This window comes from Amblyraja radiata, chromosome 32 (genome assembly GCF_010909765.2).
Source record: "Amblyraja radiata isolate CabotCenter1 chromosome 32, sAmbRad1.1.pri, whole genome shotgun sequence".
Classification (NCBI taxonomy): Eukaryota; Metazoa; Chordata; class Chondrichthyes; order Rajiformes; family Rajidae; genus Amblyraja; species Amblyraja radiata.
In genome coordinates this window covers 29,191,950-29,212,498 of record NC_045987.1, presented here as the reverse complement: position 1 = coordinate 29,212,498, position 20,549 = coordinate 29,191,950, and the positions used below count along the sequence as shown (strand labels likewise).

Below are 20,549 nucleotides of genomic sequence, written 5' to 3'. Positions count from 1 at the left end.
CCTAATTTCTATGTTTCTATGTTTCTAAAAGGTGAGGGAGGAAACAAAACAGTGGGCCGGAATGAGAGTTTGAATAGAGGGCTGTGAGGAAGAGAGAGATGGAGTGGAGATAGGGAGAGTAGGTGCTAAGCACATGCACAAGGAAGGTAGAGACGGGGAGAGAGGATAGAGGATCTTCAGCTGGTCTCGTGTGTAAGAAGGAACTGCAGGTGCCGATTTAAACCAAAGATAGACGCAAAAGGCTGGAGCAACTCAGCGGGGCAGGCACCATCTCTGGAGAGAGGGACTGGGTGACGTTTCGGGTCTGAAGAAGGGTCTCGATCCGAAACGTTAGCCATTCCTTCCTCCAGCTGTCCCGCTGAGTCACTCCAGCTTTAGTATCTATCTTAAGCTAGTTCCATTTTGTATTGGCTGCGTGTGTGAGAGAGAAAGAGAGCGAGAGAATGAGAGAGAGAGATGACCGAGAAATGAACGATGAAGCGAAGGAATTTGCGGAGAAATGAGAAGGGCGACGATGGGGAAATGTGTGGATGGTTCAGGGTCAAGATCTATAGGGTGCGGTGAACGGTGCCACCTGTAAAGTGCCAGACCTCCGCTTCCAACGTGTCACATGTTCTTACCCCTTCTCCTCCCAGGTGGCATATGAAGCTGGTTTCTCCGTGATGGCGATTTTCCTGTTCATTAGTTGCCTCAGCGTCCTCCACGTACTACGCACGGTCTTTCTCGTTCCCTGGAAACACATCCCCTATCCGCTGCCTGAGGGCTTCAGCTACGGGTAAGATGCGGAACCGGAGTGTGGTAACATGTTCAAGAGAGAGTGAGGTACAAGGTGAAATCCATTCGAGGCATCGGGCCTCCAGGCCATCGCTAGCGTTCCTGCCCCCCCCACTCTTCAGGCCACGCCTTTCCTACCGACCATGCCACTTGCTCAGGTTACCGGCCTCCTCCAGTCCACTCTACTGTGTCATTACATGTTACAGGGAGAATATAGAACATGGAACATTACAGCATAGTCATGCTGTTAAAATATACAGTGGGATATACTGTACAGTAGATCTACAATGTATATATGTAGGTTTAAGTGTATTATTGTCGCATGTACCAAGGCACATTGAAAAGCTTTGTGTGTCATGCTATCCAAACAGATCAGATATACCATACATAAATATAATTTGGTCAAATTCAAGTACAATATGGATGTGGACCTCAAAATCCTCTCTAAAGCCCTTGCGCTCGGTCTTCAACGAGTGATGCCCTCTATTATCTCGTTAGACCAAACAGGGTTCATACCAGGCCGACAGTCTTCCCACAATACTAGGCGTCTCCTTAACATCATCCATTCACCGAGTAGTGAGACCCCGGAGATAGTGGTCTCCCTCGACGCCAAAAAAGCTTTCGACAGGGTCGAGTGGAGGTACCTATATGAGGCGATGGACAGGTTTGGCCTCGGTAACAGTTTTATTCTTTGGGTCAGTCTATTATACTCATCCCTGATGGCCTCAGTACAAACAAATGGCACACTGTCGCCCCACTTCCCTCTTCAGAGAGGTACCAGGCAGGGTTGCCCGTTATCACCACTCCTGTTTGCTGTCGCGATAGAACCCTTGGCGGTCTGGTTACGCTCAGAGAAGGGCTTTAAAGGTATTACACGGTTCGGCACAACTCATAAAGTCTCATTGTATGCGGATGACCTGCTCCTGTACATCTCGAACCCAGTCAGCTCTCTCCCTGTGATTACGAATATTTTAGAACGGTTTGGTGCGCATTCTGGTTCTAAACTTAACTACCAAAAGAGTGAGCTATTACCGATTAACTCATTGGCTAAGCAGCTCCCTCGCTCTTTAGCCTCATTCAAATGGGCAGAGGACGGATTTCGCTACCACGGCGTCTTTATCACAACACCCTTATCTGATATGTTCCGCACAAACTTTCTACCTCTGGTTGAGAAAGCTGAAAGAGATTTTGACCGCTGGTCAGTTTTATCGCTATCCCTCGTGGGCCGCATAAATCTGGTCAAGATGGTCGTCCTACCCAAATTCCTGTATCTTTCCAGCACGTCCCTATACTTATCACTAAATCGTTTTTTGATAAATTAGAAAGGACATTATCTAAATTTTTATGGGGTAGCAAACCGGCTAGAATCCGAAAGGCGATACTGCAGTCTCCTAAGAGTGACGGCGGTTTGGCACTTCCTGACTTTAGGCGATACTATTGGGCAGCTAACTTGCAAAAACTCCTGTATTGGATGAATGATGATTGCGACCACCTACCGACCTGGGTACACATGGAAAAGGCGAGTTCACATCTCCCGTTGCGGTCTGTCCTATGCTCCCAACTTCCCCTTCCTATAACATCTGTGGGTGCAGGCCCAATTGCGTCCCTCTTGCTCAAGATATGGAGTCAACTCAGGAAAAACTTCGGTTTACAAGGCCCTTCCATCTTGACCCCACTGCTTAAAAACCACATCTTTAAACCTTCAAGTACAGACCACGCATTCAAAACCTGGCATAGCAACGGTATCAGTAGTATCGAAAACCTATGCAAGGATGGTATCTTTTCGATATTTGCGGAGCTCTTGTCCAACTATAGCCTCCCAAACTCCCACCTTTTTCGTTTTTTCCAGATTAGGGATTTTGTGAAGAAGACATTCCCCCATTTTCCAAATCGCCCCCCTGAAACCCTGACCGATACCATCTTAGCTCTAGATCCCAACCGGAAGAAATGCATCTCTGTTTTGTATAGCTTGTTAGGGTCGGTTATATTGAAACCTCATACCTCATTAAAAGCTGCGTGGGAGGGTGAGCTGAATACGAAACTAACAGACCAGCAATGGGACTCTGCCTTGGATTTGATCCATTCTTCCTCCATATGTGCCCGTCATGGCCTAATCCAATGCAAAGTCCTTCACAAAGTCCACTACACAAATGCAAGATTATCTAGAATTTACCCGCTGTTAGAGACACCTGCAACAGATGTAATCAATCTCCTGCCAACCATAGCCATATGTTTTGGTCTTGCCCTAAGCTAGCAGCCTTTTGGAGGAGTGCTTTCGACTTGATAAGCAGAGCCTACGGCCAGACTATTCCTCCAACCCCACTGTCAGCCATTTTCGGTACCCCTCCCAACACCAACCTCTCTGTTGCTGTGAAACGGGTCCTAGCTTTTACAACCTTGTTAGCCCGGAGACTGATCTTGCTTAACTGGAGGCTCACCTGTCCCCCGACACACGCCCGCTGGATTAAGGAGGTGCTTTACAATTTAAAGCTTGAAAAACTTAGGTTCTCTCTCAAAGGCTCTACCAAGACATTCCTAGATACATGGAACCCTTTCTTGGAACTTGTTAACTCTCTCAACTTGACCCCGGACTCGGAAGAGGACTGAGTGCTCTCCACCATTGTTCTGCTCTACTGCAGCTGTTCTCCCCTTAACCCCTCCCTCCCCTCCCCACACTTATTTATTTAATTACTTACTTATTTACTGTTATTAGTGACCCTTTTTAAAAAATATATATATATTTTTAGTACTTTTTGTTTCGTTTATCTTACCATATTTGTGTGGATGTGTACGTATGTGAGTGTTGTTTGTCCCCGTTTGGTTCCGACCTGATTCGGGTGGGTTGAAGGTGGGTAAGGGTAAGGGCTTTGAGGGTCGCTTACATACTGTTGAACAATTATGCCTTGACTGTCACTGTCTGTTATCATTGTATGTATGCAAATTGCTGTGAAATTCAAATAAAAAGATTTAAAAAAAAAAAAAATTCAAGTACAATAGATAAAGCAAGAGGGGACATACAGAATATAATTCCATACTTGCAGGTAGAAAAGAGATTTTAAAGAGAATCATAGTCATAGATACATAGAGTCCATACAGTGATACAGTGTGGAGACAGACCCTTCTGCCCAACTTTCCCACACCGGCCAACATATCCCAGCTACACTAGTCCCTCCTGCCCACATTAGGTCCATATGCTTCTCAACCTGTCCTATCCTTGTACCTGTCTCACTGTTTCTTAAATGTTGAGATAGTCCCTGCCTCAGCTACCTCCCCTGGCAGCTTGTTCCATACATCCACCCCTTTTCCCTTCACCTTAAATCTATGTACTCTGATCCTCGATTTTAGCACTCTGGGCAAGATAATCTGTGCATCTAACTGATCTATTCCTCTCCTGATCTTATATACCTCTATAAGATCTCCCCTCATCCTCCTGTGCTCCAAGGGATAGAGTCCCAGCCTACTCAATCTCTCCCTGTAGCTCAGACCCTCTAGTCCTGGCAATGTCCTTGTACATTTTCTCTGCACCCTTTCGAGCTTGACAACATTGTGCCCAGATACGCCAAATGCCCACAATACGCCAAATGCAGCCTCACTAACATCTTATACAACAGCAATATTACCTCCAACTTCTATACTTAATGCTCTGGCTGATGAAGGCCAATATGCCAAAAGCCTTCTTGACCATCCGATCTACCTGGGGGGGGGGGGTCCAAACGAGGCGAGAACGTGACTGGCACTAGACAGGCCCAATAGGAGAAGGGACCGCCCTCTGGGCAGTCAGTTGTGGCCAATGAGGATGGAGGGGCGGTCAGGTTTGTTTTGTTCGGCCTACATTTGTTTCTGCTAATGTTCGATTTCAAATGGTTTATTAATGGTAATGGCGTGGCTCCCAAAACAATCTTAGCCTCGTTTTTTCTCTCTCTCATCACAACTTTCTTATAGCCTACCACTGTAACTTAATGCCAATCCTAAAAGGCAATCTTCTTCATAAGAAACAAAATTCATAAAGTGATACACCTTGTAGTTATAGCAAATGAGAGCAGGTTGAAAAATTGAAGGCAACAAAAGCTGTGGGAGTGGGAGCGTGCGCGTGTGCATTCGCGTGTGCTCAACTGATCAGGCCCGTATGAAGTTGCATTTTGCCCAATCCGGCCCGTGACCGAAAATGAGTTTGACACCCTTGCTCTACATTTAAAAAAAATAACCCCTCAAGTTTCCCTGAAACATTCCCCCTCCTACATTTAAACAATATATCTTGGTTCTTAATTTAAAAGAGTGGGGAGGTTTCCGACTGACACCAAGACACGTAACAATATTATCACAAGGCGCGAACTTAAGGTCCAGGTCCATATCTCCATAAATGTAGCATCACATGTTCATGTAGCAACACATGTTCAGCTCACAATCTCCATGGCGAACATGGTGCCAAGATAAACTATTGTAATCTGCCTGTGAATAATCCGTAACCATCCATTTCCTGCACACCCACCTGCCTTTCTACAGATTCTTAAATGCAACCTCACCCCATCACACCCCCTGGCAGCCACCCCCCATGTGCAAAACACCTGCATCGCACATCTCCTCTAAAATTCGTCCTTCTCACCATAAAGCTATGATCTCTTGTGTTTGACATTTTCACCCCGGGAAAGTATAGTTCCTCTGAACTTTCATAATTCCAGCGAAAAGAGTCAATGTTTCTTTAATTTTCCTTGTGGCTAATACACCCAAATATAGACAGCGTGCTGATGAAGTTATGGAGAATCTTCCCGAAAACCTTCACATCATTCCTGTCATTGGGTGACCAGAACTGCACGCAATACTCCATATGCGGCATAACCAAATTTTATAGAGCTGCATCATGACTTCTTGATTCTGCCATTTAATGATCCGACCAAAGAAGGCGAGAATGCCACCCACCTTGTTCCTCACTCTAATGACTTGTGCTGCCGCGTATAGGGAGCTATGGTCATGGGCACCAGGATCCCTCTGTACATCAATGCTGTGAAATGTCTTCGCATGAACTGTTTACATTTCCATTCAATGCAACTTCCTACGTACAACACCTCGCACTTGCTCGGTTAAACTCCAGTCCATTTCATTAGCTGACCTCTATCCCGCTGTATATTTTGACAGACGTCCTCATTGCCCGCAACCGCAGCAATCTTGTTGTGGTGTGGCTTCTCGCCGACCTAGGGTATTCCATTAGTTGCACCCAGATATCTAATGGAGGGAACTCCGTGTAGGGAGCATATCACAAATACCAGGTGCCCGGGAGTGAGATGCAGCGATATATGAGAATAAAGGACAGTTATCAATAGGACACGAATCGTAGGACATGACTTCAGAATTAAGGGACAGAAGTTTAGGGGTAACATGAGGGGGAACTTCTTTACTCAGAGAATGGTAGCGGTGTGGAATGAGCTTCCAGTGGAAGTGGTGGAGGCAGGTTCGTTGGTATCATTTAAAAATAAATTGGATAGGCATATGGATGAGAAGGGAATGGAGGGTTATGGTATGAGTGCAGGCAGGTGGGACTAAGGGAAAAAAGATGTTCGGCACGGACTTGTAGGGGCGAGATGGCCTGTTTCCGTGCTGTAATTGTTATATGGTTATATGGTTATATGGTACAGTTAGTTGCAGAGTTACAGAGCGTGGAAATGGGCCATTCGGCCCTCCTTTCATTGCCGGCCACGTTAGCGTAATCAGCTGGTCCCATTTTGTTCACACCCTTCTAAACCCTTACTGTCCATATATCTTTCAAAATGTCTTTTTAAAAGTCGTAATTTTATCTGCTTATTTTGCTTCTTCAGGCTGCTCATTCTAGGTAGGACGTTCCACTGTGAAAAAGTTGGCACTGAGGTCTCTCTTAAACACTTCCCCCACACCTTAAGGCAGTGTTCTCTTGTTTTGCAACTATCTCTCCTGGGGTAAAAGTCTGTGAGCGTACACTTTAACTATGGTCCTAATGATCGTGTACACTTCAGAAATGTCACCCCTCAGCCGATTACACTCCAAAGGCAAATGGTCTCTCCAAACTAACTCCAGCTCACAATCCCAGGTAACATACTGGTGAATCTCTTTGGTGCCCACTTCCCCATTTACTGACAATACTTTGTCACAATGCACAGGGATATCCTTGTCGGTCACTGAAATCCTGGCCTCATGACATTTATACCAGTTCTTTTACCACCCAGGGTGAACTGTGAAAAGGATCGACTCATGGACCATGCGATCGAGACCACTCACCAGGGGGATTCTACACTGGCAGTGGATCAGATGGAGGGAAACAGGAATGACAGGAGGGAGCAGATTGAGGGAGAGGCAGGAATGATGTGGGAAAGGGAAGAGGGGAGAAATCTGGCGGATGCTGCTGTGGGACAGGGGAGGGGAGAGATGGAGGGCGAGAAGGGTGATTGGAGTGGAGGGACAGAGGGAGATACGAGAAATGGGGAAGAGAAGGAGCAAAACTGTAGGATGGGGACGGACAGCGAGAATAAAGCGGGGAGCAGCGGGTGGGAGGGGCAGAAGGGAGAGTGTAGGGAAGTTATGAAGGGAGATAAGAGATGGGAGAGGGGAGAGAAAGAGGGACAGGTAGAAACAGAGGGCGAGTGGAGGGGAGTGATGAAAAGGAGAAGAGGAGAGACAGAGGGAGAGATGGGAGCGGGGAAGGGTGGGGTGGCAGGAGGGCAGGGAGAGTGGAGGAAAGAGGCGGATGAAAAGAATGGGGAGGTGAGTGACGAATTCAAGAGAGAATGGTATCCTGAAGGGCGAAGGGAAGAGATGGAACAAAGGAGTGAGGGGGCGGTGGAGACTGAGGGTACATCGGGTGATGGACGTGAACAGCCGCCTGCCGCAGATAATCTCCAGCACAACGGGACAGAAGGTACGAAGTTGTCTCACTTTCCTTCCAGGAATTCATTCCGACACGTAACTTTACACCACTTCCTGCCCTCGTCCAATCCGCCACTCACCTTACAAACTCTGAATTAGAGTCACAGAGTCACGCAGAACGGAATCCAGCACCTCAGCACAACCCGTCCCTGCCGACTAAGTTACACAACCTAACAGAATCCCATTGGTCCGCATTTGGCCCATATCCCTTTAGAACTCTCCATGTAACTTTCTCCCTTTCATCTTCCCCTTTCCTATGCTGACTACCCCACCCCGCCACAGGACCTCGCCTTAATCTCCCTCTACTCTCCGGCCCTCCTCTGACCCCAACCCACACCCTTGTCATGTTTTCACCCATCCCCCTGACCTGCCCCTTTCCGATACGGAACGGTCTGACCTCAACAGAGGCCTCATCTTTGTTCCCCTCCGCCCCCACATCAATGAGTTCTCCACGATGTAGAGTTTTTCTTCTGTCACCTCCGCCTCCGTGCCTTTTTCTAATGTAAGGAGTCCTCACCGCCCAGTGATGACCACGTCTCTCGGCTCCACCGGTACCCTCCTCTAGGACTCCCCCGAACGGCCTTCTATCTTCATTGGAGCTTTTCATTTCTAACAAAGGATGTGTCATGGCAGTCTGACGTGCTGACGTCTACCGCACTTAAGCCAGGCGCCAGCTCTTGGACACCTCCTCTTACTTATCCTTGGACCTTGATCCCACAGATGAGCACCAAACCATAATCTCACAAAACATTCCAATTTTATTACTTCCGACCTTCCACAGCCTCCAACGTTATCATTTCCCAGCCCCCCACGGCCCGGTTTTACCATCTCCCCAAAATCCATAAACACAATTGTTCTTGCAGACCCATTGTTTCTGCCTGCTTCTGTCCCACTGAAATTATTTCTACTTGCCGCGACTTCATCGTATCCCCCCATGAAACAGAAACATAGTAAATAGGTGCAGGAGGAGGCTATTCGGCCCTGCAAGCCAGCACCGCCATCGATTGTGATCATGGCTGATCGTCCCCAATCAATAACCCATACCTGCTTTCTCCCCATATCCCTCGATTCCACTAGCCCCTAGAGCTCTATCTAACTCTCTCTTAAATCCATCCAGTGATTTGTCCTCCACTGCCCCCCGTGGCAGGGAATTCCACAAATTCACAACTCTCTGGGTCAATAAGTTTTTTCTCACCTCAGTCCTAAATGGCCACCCCTTTATTCTAAGACTGTGGCCCCTGGTTCTGGACTCGCCCAACATTGGGAGCATTTTACCTGCATCTAGCCTGGCCAGTCCTTTTATAATTTTATATGTTTCTATAAGAATCCCCCTCATCCTTGTAAACTCCAGTGAATACAAGCCTAGTCTTTTCAACCTTTCCTCAGATGACATTCCCCTTTGGTCAACTGCATTACTGACAATTCCGATTTAATCTTCTCCTTCTCAAATTGCAGATGAAAACTAATCATATTATGATCACTACCTCCATAATATGATTAGTTTTCATCTGCAATTTGAGAAGGAGAAGGTTAAATCGGAAGTGTCAGTGATGCAGTTGGATTATGAAGGTATGAGAGAGGAGCTGGCCAAGGTAGACTGGAAAGGGGTCCTAGCAGGAATGACGGTGGAACAGAAATGTTATCTGCACGGCTTTCTGGTTGTCCAATCTATGTTTCTCATCATTTTCTATACTTCTATCATCCCCACAACCTTCAGCGCTACAGTAAAAAGAAATCCAAGATTTTCCAAGATCTTATACGTTATAGCGCCCTCCAATCCAGACATCATCCTGGTAAACCTGTGCTGCACTATTCCTGTAATGGGTCTACAGAAACTGCTCGCAACACTCCTCATGTGGTCTGATCAAAGCCTTATAAAAACCCGACGTGACTTCCTGACTCTTAAACCGAATTCCCAGACCTATGAATGCAAGCATACCCCATGCTGTCTTTACCACTCTATTAACTTAAGTTGCCACTTTCGGGGATTTATGAACCAAGACTCAAATATTCTGAAACATCAATGCTGTGATTGATACAAATACATCGATAGATGCTCCTGAACACATCATCAGTGATGTAACCCGGGGTCATTGGGTGTTGCGGGTCTTTCAACATCAGACACCCTCACCTAGGCGACCCAGCCGTGGTTGATCAGACCACGACTTGTATTCAGGTGGCATTCGCTCCTCCCCATGGACCTCCTCTCCTGATCCAGAGCCATCTCGAGGCCTTCTCCGCTGCTTCTGTGGTGTTCTTGATGGCCCTTTCTCCTCGCCACTCCGTTTATGCCCAGTGCACTCAAGGCTTTGTAGAGTGATTGCCCTGCAAAACCTCTGCAGCCAACCTCGATGGGCATACACCTTGCCTTCCAGCCCTGCTTACGGCAGTCTATGACCAGTTCTTCATATTTGGCCATCTTCCTCTCGTGGGCCTCCTCCAGACGGTCCTCCCACGGCACTGTCAGTTCTAACAAGACGATGTTTATGGTCGCCTCTGAGACCAGGAGGATATCTGGCCTCAGGGTGGTCGTGGCAATGTGCTGTGGGAACTTCAGCTGTTTCACCAGGTCTACGGAAAGCTGCCAGTCCTGCGCAGTTGCCAGGATTCCTGACGGATTCCTGGCTGCTGTGGTTCTCGGCAGCTGCACTCCGGCTTTCACGAAGGTAATCATCTGGGTGGTGGGGCGTTCTCGTCTACAGCTGCTGATTCCCATGCTGATGGCTTCTGCAATGGGTTTGAGAACCTGGTCGTGACGCCATGTGTACCGGCCCTGCCTAAGAGGCTTTGGGCAACAGCTCAGGATGTGTTCCAACGTCCCCTTGCCTGAGCATTGCGGGCAATCTGGAGATTCCGCTTTGCCCCAGATGAAGAGGTTCGATGGGCTGGGCAGGACATCATACACTGCCTGGACCAGGAACTTGATGCGCTGTGGTTCAGCCTGCCAGAGCTCAGTCCATGTGACTTTTCAGTCCATGGCCTGCTCCCACCTTGTCCAGGCTCCCTGCTGCCTCAATCCAACTGCTCTGGTAGACCTCTCCTCCTCCACCACTGCCCTCACTTCCTCCTGGACCAGCCTGCGCCTCTCCTTTCCCTTGGCCTTGTCAAACTGGGGAGATGAGAAGATTCCCAGGCCAGCTCTTCCCCGAGTCACTGCTCCCACCAGGACTCTGTGGCGTATCCGGGACTCTGCTTGCAGCACGGCTTCGCCGGCTCTCCACTTCCTCCCAGTTTTCACCTCCACCCCTGCTTGAGCCACCTTGGGGTCACTGGAGTCCCTGTAAAGCATCACCTCTCTGGCCCGAGTCACCTTAAACTCCTCCTCCAGGTACTTCAGGGGCAGCTGGAGCTTGGTGTTATTTCCGTAAAAGGGTGATGCTGTTAAGGCTCTTGGGCAGTCCCAGTCACCTTCTGAGAAAGCTGCTGACTTTCCTCTCCAATCTCTCTACTATGGATATTGGGACTTCGTAGACAAGCAGTGGCCAGAGTATCCTTGGCAGGATACCATGCTGGTAAATCCATGCCTTGAACTTGCCGGGAAGCCTCGACCGGTCCACTACTCTCAACCATCTCTCCAGCTCCTGACAGGTTGCCTGGACAGATGCTGTATCCTTCAGGCTGCTGTTAAACACCTTGCCAAGACTCTTCACTGGCCTTTCGGAGACAGTTGGGATTGGTGTCCCTTCGATGCTGAAGCGGAACCTGTCCATGACTTTGCCCTTCTTCAGCACCAGTGACCTTGATTTTCCAGGCTTAAACCTCATCCTTGCCCATCCAATCAGTTTCTCCAACCCCTGCAGGATCCACCTGCCTCCTGGCACTGACTCAGCGGTGACAGTCAGGTCGTCCATGAAGGCTCTGATTGGTGGTTGGCACATTCCTAACTTGGTCCAAGGGCCCCAGCACTCTGGCTCAGCAGACTTGACGATCATGTTCATCGCCAAGGCAACAAGATCACAGAGATGGTACAGCCTGTGATGATCCCAACCTCCAGCCTGTGCCACTCTGATGTTACTGACCCTGATGAGACTCTCATGCTGAACTGGTTGTAATAGTCCAGGATGAGGTCTGCCACTTGGCCCGGCACATGATGCTTGGCCATAACTGTCTGGATCAACTTGTGCGGGATGGAGCCGTAGGCGTTGGCCAGGTCAAGCCAGAGCACTGTCAGGTCTCCCTCGTTCTCCCTGGCTTCTCTGATGAGCTGGGTCGCCACTCTCTTGTGCTCCAGACACCCCGCCACTCCAGACAAGCCTCCCTTTTGCACTGAGCTGTCGATGTAGCCATTGCAGGAGAGGAAGTTGGTCAGCCGCCTCGCCACTATGCTGAAGAAGATCTTGCCTTCAACGCTTAGCAAGGAGATGATCCTGAACTGATCGATCTTCTTGGAATCTTCCTCCTATGGGATCCAGACTCCTTCAGCGAATCGCCACTGCTGCGCCACTTTTCCTCTCCTCCAGATGACTTTCAGGATCTTCCACAGTCGTTTCAGTAACAAGTGACAGTTCTTGTAGACCCTGTAGGGGACTCTGCTCGGGCCAGGGGCTGAGCCAGATCTTGCTCTCTTCACAACGTCCTGGACCTCTTTCAGGAGTGGCTCTCTACTATCAAACTCCTTGTTGGGTGGAGGTGGTTTTATCAGGATGTTGCACTGGCCCAGCTCCTGCTGCCTGACGGGGTCACTGTAGGTCGTCTGGATGTGCCGGTCGATCTCCTTCTCAGAGGCTATGAAGGATGCTCGCTTCCTGGCTCTTTCCTTCCGGCGTCTTCGGTGCCACTCAGCTCTACGAAGGGTTCTCAGCTTCTTCCTCAGGATGGATCGCAGCTCAGCCAAGGGGGGACGCTGCTCTTTGCTGGCCTCTTTATACTGCTTCTTGAGGGACTTCAGCTCCTGCCGGATATTGTGGATCTTTGTTGCTCGTTGGTTCATGGTGTTCTGGCCGGCTTCTTCTCCACTGCTCCAAACCTTTCCACTGCTAGGCTGATGATGATTGTCGTCATCGTCCGCAGCCTTCGGTCCACATCTCCCTTCGCAGTTGCTTCTAGCACCTTGTCGACGTCCTCGTTGAACTGATGCCAGACTGCCGTCTTGCAGGCCTGAGGCCATTTGACTCGAACCTTCTACGGAGGTCTGTTCTGAGGGACTAGTTGTGCCACTTGGAGGCTTCGGGCTCTATGGGGTTATTCCGGACCCGGCTCCTCCTGCGTCTCACCAGGTAAAATACCTGTGCGATGTGACACTTCCTGTCCCTCCTAACATTTCATCCGGGTCTGGTGAATCTTCAGGCCTCGGCTCTTCTTGCAAGCCTTTCCACATCTGCTTTCCACATCTGCATTTGATACTCATAGTTAGTTGTCCATTGCCATTAGTCGTTAACCTTTGATCCGTCAAATTGGGGTGCTTATCCTCCCCCCCTCTCGGGCACCCCTGGGGGTAGTTTTCCATGTGATTTACTGTAGCGTGATTTGGGTCTCCTCCTCTCAGAGGATGCGGTTTGGGCTGCCAACCCGCCCCGCCCCGGTTGCCGTCTTTCCGAGCTGTCCACTGTCTCTCCAGTCATCACCACCCTATTCTTGGTTGTCATGCAATAATTGTTGATTTACCCCATACGTTTGAGTTCTCAACGTGCATCACCTCAGACTACCGGTTCTGTACCTGATCTATCTCCCGCTGTAAACATTGACAGCCTTCCTGTAGGCCGCGATGGTCATCCTTGGCCGCGTGTGCAAACTTACAAACCGACCCATTACTCTGGTCCCGATCTAAAACCTCACCGAAGCATGTTCTCCAGTGATGCCTCCAGACTGCTTGTGTTACTCCAGCTCTTTGTGGCTCTTCGCGTTTTAACTAGTATCTAAAGTTCCTTCTTTCTACTCAAACGAACGCATCTAAGTTTACGTCAAAGTCATTTTGATTTCGCTGTGAAATGAGAATATGCGCGATGCAGCCAAGGGAAGTTCGTGTGAAAGGCCCGAGCCGTGAGCTCTTCACCGCGCCGCTTGTCTCCCGTTTTCACGTGGGTGGTTCTCTGTCCCGCTGCAGGTCCACATATCAACGGGAACGTGGAGGAAGTCCCCTCTTTCCGGAGCTGCCTTATCTCACGCACATTCCTCGCCAGCCTGCTCTGGACCTCGCTCCTTCTGCTGCGATTATCCTTTTTCATCGGCACTCTGAACCCTCTGCTCAACCTCATGACGAACGCTGATCCCGAACAAGGTGAAGGGGGTGGGGGTGGAGGTGGAGAGGGTGGCGGGGGGGGGGGGGGGGCACAGATCCACTGCCCAGCGAGTCCACGTCGACCAATGCGGCACACCAGCGCAGCCGGTAGAGCCGCTGCCTCGCAGCGCAGCCGGAGACCCGGGTTCGATCCTGGCCTCGGATGCCATCTCTGTGTTTGTAGAGTATGCATGTTCTCCTCTGACCGCGTGGGTTTCCTCGCACATCCCAAGGACGTGCGGTGGTTCTAGGCTAATTGGCCTTTGTACACTGCCCCCCTTTGTGTTTAAGGAACGGATGGCAAATTAGGATAGCATAAAACTGGTATCAACGAAGGTGGGTGTGGACTCGATCGGCAAACGGGAATGTTTCCATTCTAAAATTGTTCACCGAATGAAACTAAGATCATTGATCTCCCTCGTTTCCCACACTCCTCTCCATCCACGCACTTACTCTTCTCTCTCTCGTTATCAGCATCTCCCTATCTTCCCCCTCTCCCTCTCCCTCCCTCACCCCCTCTCTCCCTCTCTCTCTCTCTCTCTCTCTCTCTCTCTCTCTTTCTTTCCCTCTCTGCCTCTCTCCTTCTCCGTAAGTAAGTGATTTTTATTTATATAGCACTTTTAAATCCAATCACGTTGAAGCCAAAGTGCTTTACAGAGAAGAAATTAGATTACCATATTTCCATATAAAAGAAAAAAGAAAAAAAAGACACAATACACTATAGGGGGGTTGCACGTTGTAAAGAAGTGTTATCGACACACTGTGACTTTACTTCTTTATTGCATTCATACTGTGGCATTACAGAGAGCACTAGCTGTACGTGGTCTGTCACGGAAACTAGAGAGCGATATGTAGCAATGTTACAAAATTTTGAGATTTTAAAAATCAAGTCTGCAATTTATCCCATCAGATAAAGCATAAAAATAAGTTTAATTTGACACCTAATTCACTTTCATATCTCAAGTATTAAAAAGTTATGGCCATTTTCATACTCGGAAATGAGCATCTTGTTCCCTATTGATTTTCTATGGACATAACAAAAAAGCTGTGATCGTGAACAGTTAAAAGCCCATAACTTTCTTAAAAATTAAGAGAACTGAATGAAATTTTCAGTTATCATAGATTGAAGCATTCTGAAACAAATATAAAATAATCTTACTTGGATGACCTGAAATTAAAGCATATAATTAGTTAGTTACCTAATTGTAGCTAATTTCAGACTTCAATTACTAGATCTAAACATTTATCCATTTCTTAATAAATGATTAACATTTTTAAATAGCCTAAATGTCCAAATAATATTCACAAATAATTCACAATAAAACATGATTTTTAAATCTCATTTACATTAATTTATAGACCAAATGGAAGGAATTTCGTGTTCAATTGCTGTAAATAAATGCCCATTTTAAATCAGCTTTCTAGTGGGTCCCTGTGGAACGCGCTGGTTTAGAACGTTCACATTGCGGTAGATTTGTGCCCCAAATGCCGAGAAAAATACTGCGGGATATAATGGGCCCAAAATGAGCTACTCGCAATATTAAACTTTGTATAAAGGGATCTTTAGAAGCCCTTTTTAATGTAAAAATATACAGCCTACCTTCAATTGCCTGCTTTATGAGACCCTGCGGTTGCTGGTGGTCGCGGGTTTAGAGATTGATTTTTAAACTACTATAACTATTATTCAAGGCCTTTAAAACTAATAATAGCTTTTGCGACGGGGTCTTTCAGCGATTTTTCGTTAATAATTAACTAGGCTGAACATCTTCGATTGGAACAGACTAGAGAAAATCGCGTTTTAAACCCGCCCCCTTCTAAACGGCGCCAAAATCGCGCACACCCGCAGCGACAGATTTTCAGCGACGCTTCAGGTAGGCTTTGCAACATACCTACAATATGTGGGTGGGGAGGTTGTAATTATACTTGTGATATGGGGAGTGGTTCGTAGTGATGAGGTAACTATATTAAGGGTCACATGCATATGTCATCTACATCCTTCCCCTTGGAAACGAAAGACAAACAAAGTAGTGACAGGGCGACCACGTTTCATGCGCTGACAATCAAATGAGCAGAAATGGTTAAGCAAAATCGCCATAGCGGACAGGCGGCTTGACAACACGTCCCGACCGGGTTCGCATCTCGCCATCTCCCCTCCCTGCAGGAACAAGTGGAGGCAGTACGGCGACAGGTGCAGACAGCTGCACTGGAACAGGTGAGCTGGGCGGGGACGGAGAAGGTAAGGGCAGAAGGGCACGAGGGGATGTGGGACTCGCAGAGGACTGCGCGCGGGCAGGTGAGGGAGGGTGAACCGGAGGAGGAGCGGATGGATAGAGCTGTGAGGGTAGAGACCGTGGCATGCGAGGAGCGATGGGCCGAGAATCGCCTGGAGGCTGAAATTTCAGCGGGGGAGCAAAAGGATCTGCTGGTGGTGGTCGCGGCTCATTGACAAGCCGCAGATGTTGGCGGGACCGGCGGTAGATGGTTCCTGCATGGTCGACGAGATAGGACCGAGGCGACCCAGCAGTGGCGACTACGGTAGCGAGCCGGGAGTGACCGGTGGGGGTCTGCATGCGGACAACTTGACCGGGGAAAAGGCGCGGCAGGAGGCGGCAGGACATGTCATGGGAGCGTTTCTGAACATCGCGCTTAAGGGCAATGCGCTCCTGAACAGCAGCGGGCTTGAGGACAGAGGGGACGAGTGAGCGCTGGGCCACCGGGATCGGTGGTCTGGTAGTGCGAGACATGAGCCGCTGAGCAGGGGAGCCCATGGCAGGGTCACGGGATAGGTTGAGGAGGGCTAGAAAGAAATCAGAGTTAGACAAACGAGACAATCTTTACATGGTGTCAAAAAAAACTCTTACCCCTTGCGCCTCATGTTTATCGGTTTTTATTTAATTTTGCCCCAGTTTTCTGTTACTCCCTCCTTGTTTCCTCGTTATGGCCAATTCTTGCCGCAAACCCGATGTGCTCGTTTTCGATGCAGACATTGCCCATCGATGGGATGTCTTTAAACATGACTTCGACCACTATGTCACAATCGCTCATCCTGCCGCTACTCCAGCCGTCCAAGCTTCTCTACTCCTTAACCTGGCTGGTCCCGATGCCATGGCTTGGTCAGACTTCTTCGTCTACGATGTGGGTGAATCTGTTCGGGACCCGGTATGTTTATTGGCTAAGTTTACCGCGATTTGCGACATTCCGACTAATTGCATTTTAGAACGTTTCAAACAGTTCGAGCGGCGTCAGCGCCCTGGTGAATCTGCTGAGAACTATGTTGCTGCGCTGCGACACCTGGCCAGACGGTGCCGCCTTGAGACGCTGACCCCCGAGGAGCTGACCAGGGACCTTCTGGTTTACGGTCTCCGCGATGAAAAGCTAAGGACTGAACTTTTGCGCAAGCCCGACCTGTCTTTCAACGAGGCTATGCATGCCTGCCGTTTAGCCGAAGCCGTCACTACGGCAGTGTCACCGGCTGATCAGGACATTAACTTTGCCAGCGTTACCCGCCCTCGACAGAACCCTACCCCGCCACGACCCCCGAGGTCCGGCACTGCTCCCGGGGGATGTTCCCAGCAAAGGTGCCCCAATTGTAACTTTGCCACTCATCAGTACAATGTATGCCCTGCTTTGGGCAAAACGTGCAATTACTGCAAGAAACTCAACCATTTTTCTGCTGCCTGCCGTTCCCGTGGGAAGCCACCTGCTGCTCCAAGGCGTATGTTAAACAACTTGGAGCAAACTGATAGTGAGCTCGGTTCCCAGTACCATCTCGACGATTTCCCTGTATCTGAATCTGGGTCATCTCAGGGGGAGACCAGCATTTTTTCTGTGTTGGATGCACCTGCAGTGATAACAGACCCTTCAGTTCATGTAACTGTGAATAACTCGACCTTCACCGCTAAGTTAGATACCGGAGCTGTTGCGAATGTTATGTCAACAGGCCTCTTCGAAAAGATTAGGACTAATGAGCAAGTTACTTCTGATCGCTCCACTTTGCATGCATACGGGGGAGGGGTGCTTGTTCCTGTGGGAAAGGCAACTGCGCTGCAAGATACTGGACACCTCTCGGCCCCTCACTTTCTATCTTCTCGATTCCAACTGCATTACCCTGTTGGGCAACCAAGCATGCCAGGACCTGGGCCTGGTCTCCTTCCACCGTGATATCCACAAGGTGCAGGCCCTAATGGACCCGTTGGCTAAATATCCTGACCGCTTTGATGATGAGCTGGGCAAGCTGCCCTACAACTACAAGATTGTCGTCAACCGCAAGGTCGAGCCAGTGGTCCATGCGCCACACCGTGTCTCCTTCGCCATTAGGGACAAAGTAGAATCGACGCTGCACAGCATGGTAAAAATGGGCATCCTAAAGGCAGTCAGCGAACCCACCAAGTGGGTCTCCACCATGGTTGTTGCAGCGAAAAAGGACAAAAGCGAAATACGCATTTGCATCAACCCCAAAGACCTAAACCTTGCCATCAAACGCCCGCACTACCCCACGAGAACAGTAGAGGACGTCGCTGCACAGGTTGGCCCGGCCACAATCTTTTCTGTCCTCGATGCCAAGAGTTCCTTCTGGCAGATACCGCTTGACGAGCATTCCTCCAACCTGACAACTTTCAGCACCCCCTTCGGCAGATTTAAATTCCTCCAAATGCCATTCGGAATCAACTCTGCCAGCGAGGTGTTCCAACGGACAATGGAGCAACTGTTTGCCGGTCTACCGTGTGCCATCATCGTTGACGACATCCTGGTCTACGGTAAGGATGCCGCTGAGCACGATTTCAACCTCCGCCAAGTCCTAGACCGGTCCCGGAAGATCAACTTGAAACTCAACCCCAAGAAGTGCCGATTCCACGTCCCCGAGGTCACATATGTTGGACATGTATTCACAGCCTCGGGGCTGAAACCCGACCCACAGAAAACGACTGCCATCTCCGAGATGTCATCACCCACTGATGTGCCCAGCCTGCATCGTTTCCTGGGCATGGTAAACTACCTGGGGAAGTTCATCCCCGACCTCAGTGAGCTGAGTGCACCCCTGATGGATTTGATAAAGAAGGATACGGCCTGGGCTTGGTTCCCTCAACACCAAAAAGCTTTCGACATCCTTAAGTCCAAGCTGATCAGTAACCCCACACTTAAATTTTTTGACCTGCAACGCCCCATTATTATCACCTGCGACGCCTCTCAGTTCAGGCTCGGTGCCGCTTGCCTGCAGCTCCATGACGGCCTGCAACTGCCAGTCTCCTATGCGTCCCGTACCATGACCCCTGCTGAACAGCACCACGCACAGATCGAGAAGGAGCTACTGGCCGTGGTGTTTGCCTGCACCAAATTCAAGGACTATATACTCTGCAACACATTCACCATTGAAACAGATCACCAGCCGCTTGTCACCATCCTCAACAAGTCGATCCATGTTGTCTCATCCCGCCTGCAGCGCATGATGCTGCAGCTCCAGCGTTTCACTTTCAACGTCGTTTTCCGGAAAGGCAAAGACATGTTCGTGGCCGACACGCTATCCCGCGCCCCGCTAACATCCACCGATCACCACCCCTATGAAATGTCTGACCTGATGGTGCTCAATGTCAATATTGTCCCTTCACAGCAGAATGTTTTTAATGATATATTTTGCTTCAGAGGCATTTTCTTTTTTATGTATAAACCCACTTGAGACCATGGGCGATTTTAATATTTTACAGCCAGATTTATCATTTCTGAAACTTTTTAGATGCCAAAGGAATCACGAAAAAACACAAATAATGCCTTACTGTTGATGAAATGCAGTGAGCAAACGACCAATGTTCGCCAAGCACTTTGGCTGTTGTTGTCCCTTCAGCTCTCGCTTCTATCTACCGTCATTTCTCCTCACCTTTGGAATTCTGAAGTAGGCTAAATGTCTCTCACACTTATCCCGATTTCCATAATTATTTACAGCGCAAAAATTGACCATTTCGGCAGGTTTTAACGGGCCCGCTACTCTGGAAACAATGGTCAGTGCTTACCTGTAGTTCATCGCGTGTACTCCAGTTGGCGTAAAGTGGCAACAGTACGGGTCATGGGTCGTGACCCGACTGCCGTGCAACCTCCCTATAGAATTCAATATGAACGTCCCCCCAACAGCAGAATCAACACTTTCCACTGTGAGGGAAGGCACCAAAAAGTCAAGTCCTCCTTCTCCTCCTAGTCCACCTGAGGGTGGGGCCTATTTGAGGCCTCCTCAGCCAGTTGCCGCAACGGTGGCCCAATGTTATAGGCCCTCCTACCGGGAAGATGGAACTCCGACGTTGGGTGAACACTCCGTCTCCCTCTCTTCCTCCCTCCCCTCTCTCCATCTCCCACTACCTCTACCCCCTCTCCATCTCCCTCTCTCTCTCCCCCTCTCAATCCCGTGCCCTCCCTCAACCCTTCCCCGTACCTCTCCACCTCCCCCTCCCTCTCACTATTCCTCTCTCTCTCCCAATCTCTCTTCCTCCCCTCCTCCTCCCTCCCTCCCTCTCGCTCTCCCTCCCTGGTAGTCTCTCTCCCTCTCTCTCTCCCTCCTTCCCTCCCACCCTCTACCTCTCTCCCTCATTTCTCGCTCCTTCCCTCTCACCCTCTCTCGCTACCTCTCTACCTCTCAATCTCTCCCTCACTCTCCCTCTCTCCTTCACCATCTCCCTCTCTC

The 20,549-nt window shown here is 49.3% G+C and overlaps 1 protein-coding gene across 1 annotated transcript in view; it reads left to right on the top strand.

Moving 5' to 3' along the window:
• Positions 1 to 20,549, top strand: part of LOC116991088 — a 65,464-nt gene that overhangs the window by 18,443 nt on the left and 26,472 nt on the right. Inside the window, exons 6-11 of the mRNA XM_033049440.1 lie at positions 636 to 775; positions 6,969 to 7,657; positions 13,709 to 13,882; positions 16,044 to 16,118; positions 17,100 to 17,380; positions 18,054 to 18,230. Coding sequence (XP_032905331.1) covers positions 636 to 775; positions 6,969 to 7,657; positions 13,709 to 13,882; positions 16,044 to 16,118; positions 17,100 to 17,380; positions 18,054 to 18,230 — 1,536 coding nt within the window. The remainder of the gene's footprint in view (positions 1 to 635; positions 776 to 6,968; positions 7,658 to 13,708; positions 13,883 to 16,043; positions 16,119 to 17,099; positions 17,381 to 18,053; positions 18,231 to 20,549) is intronic.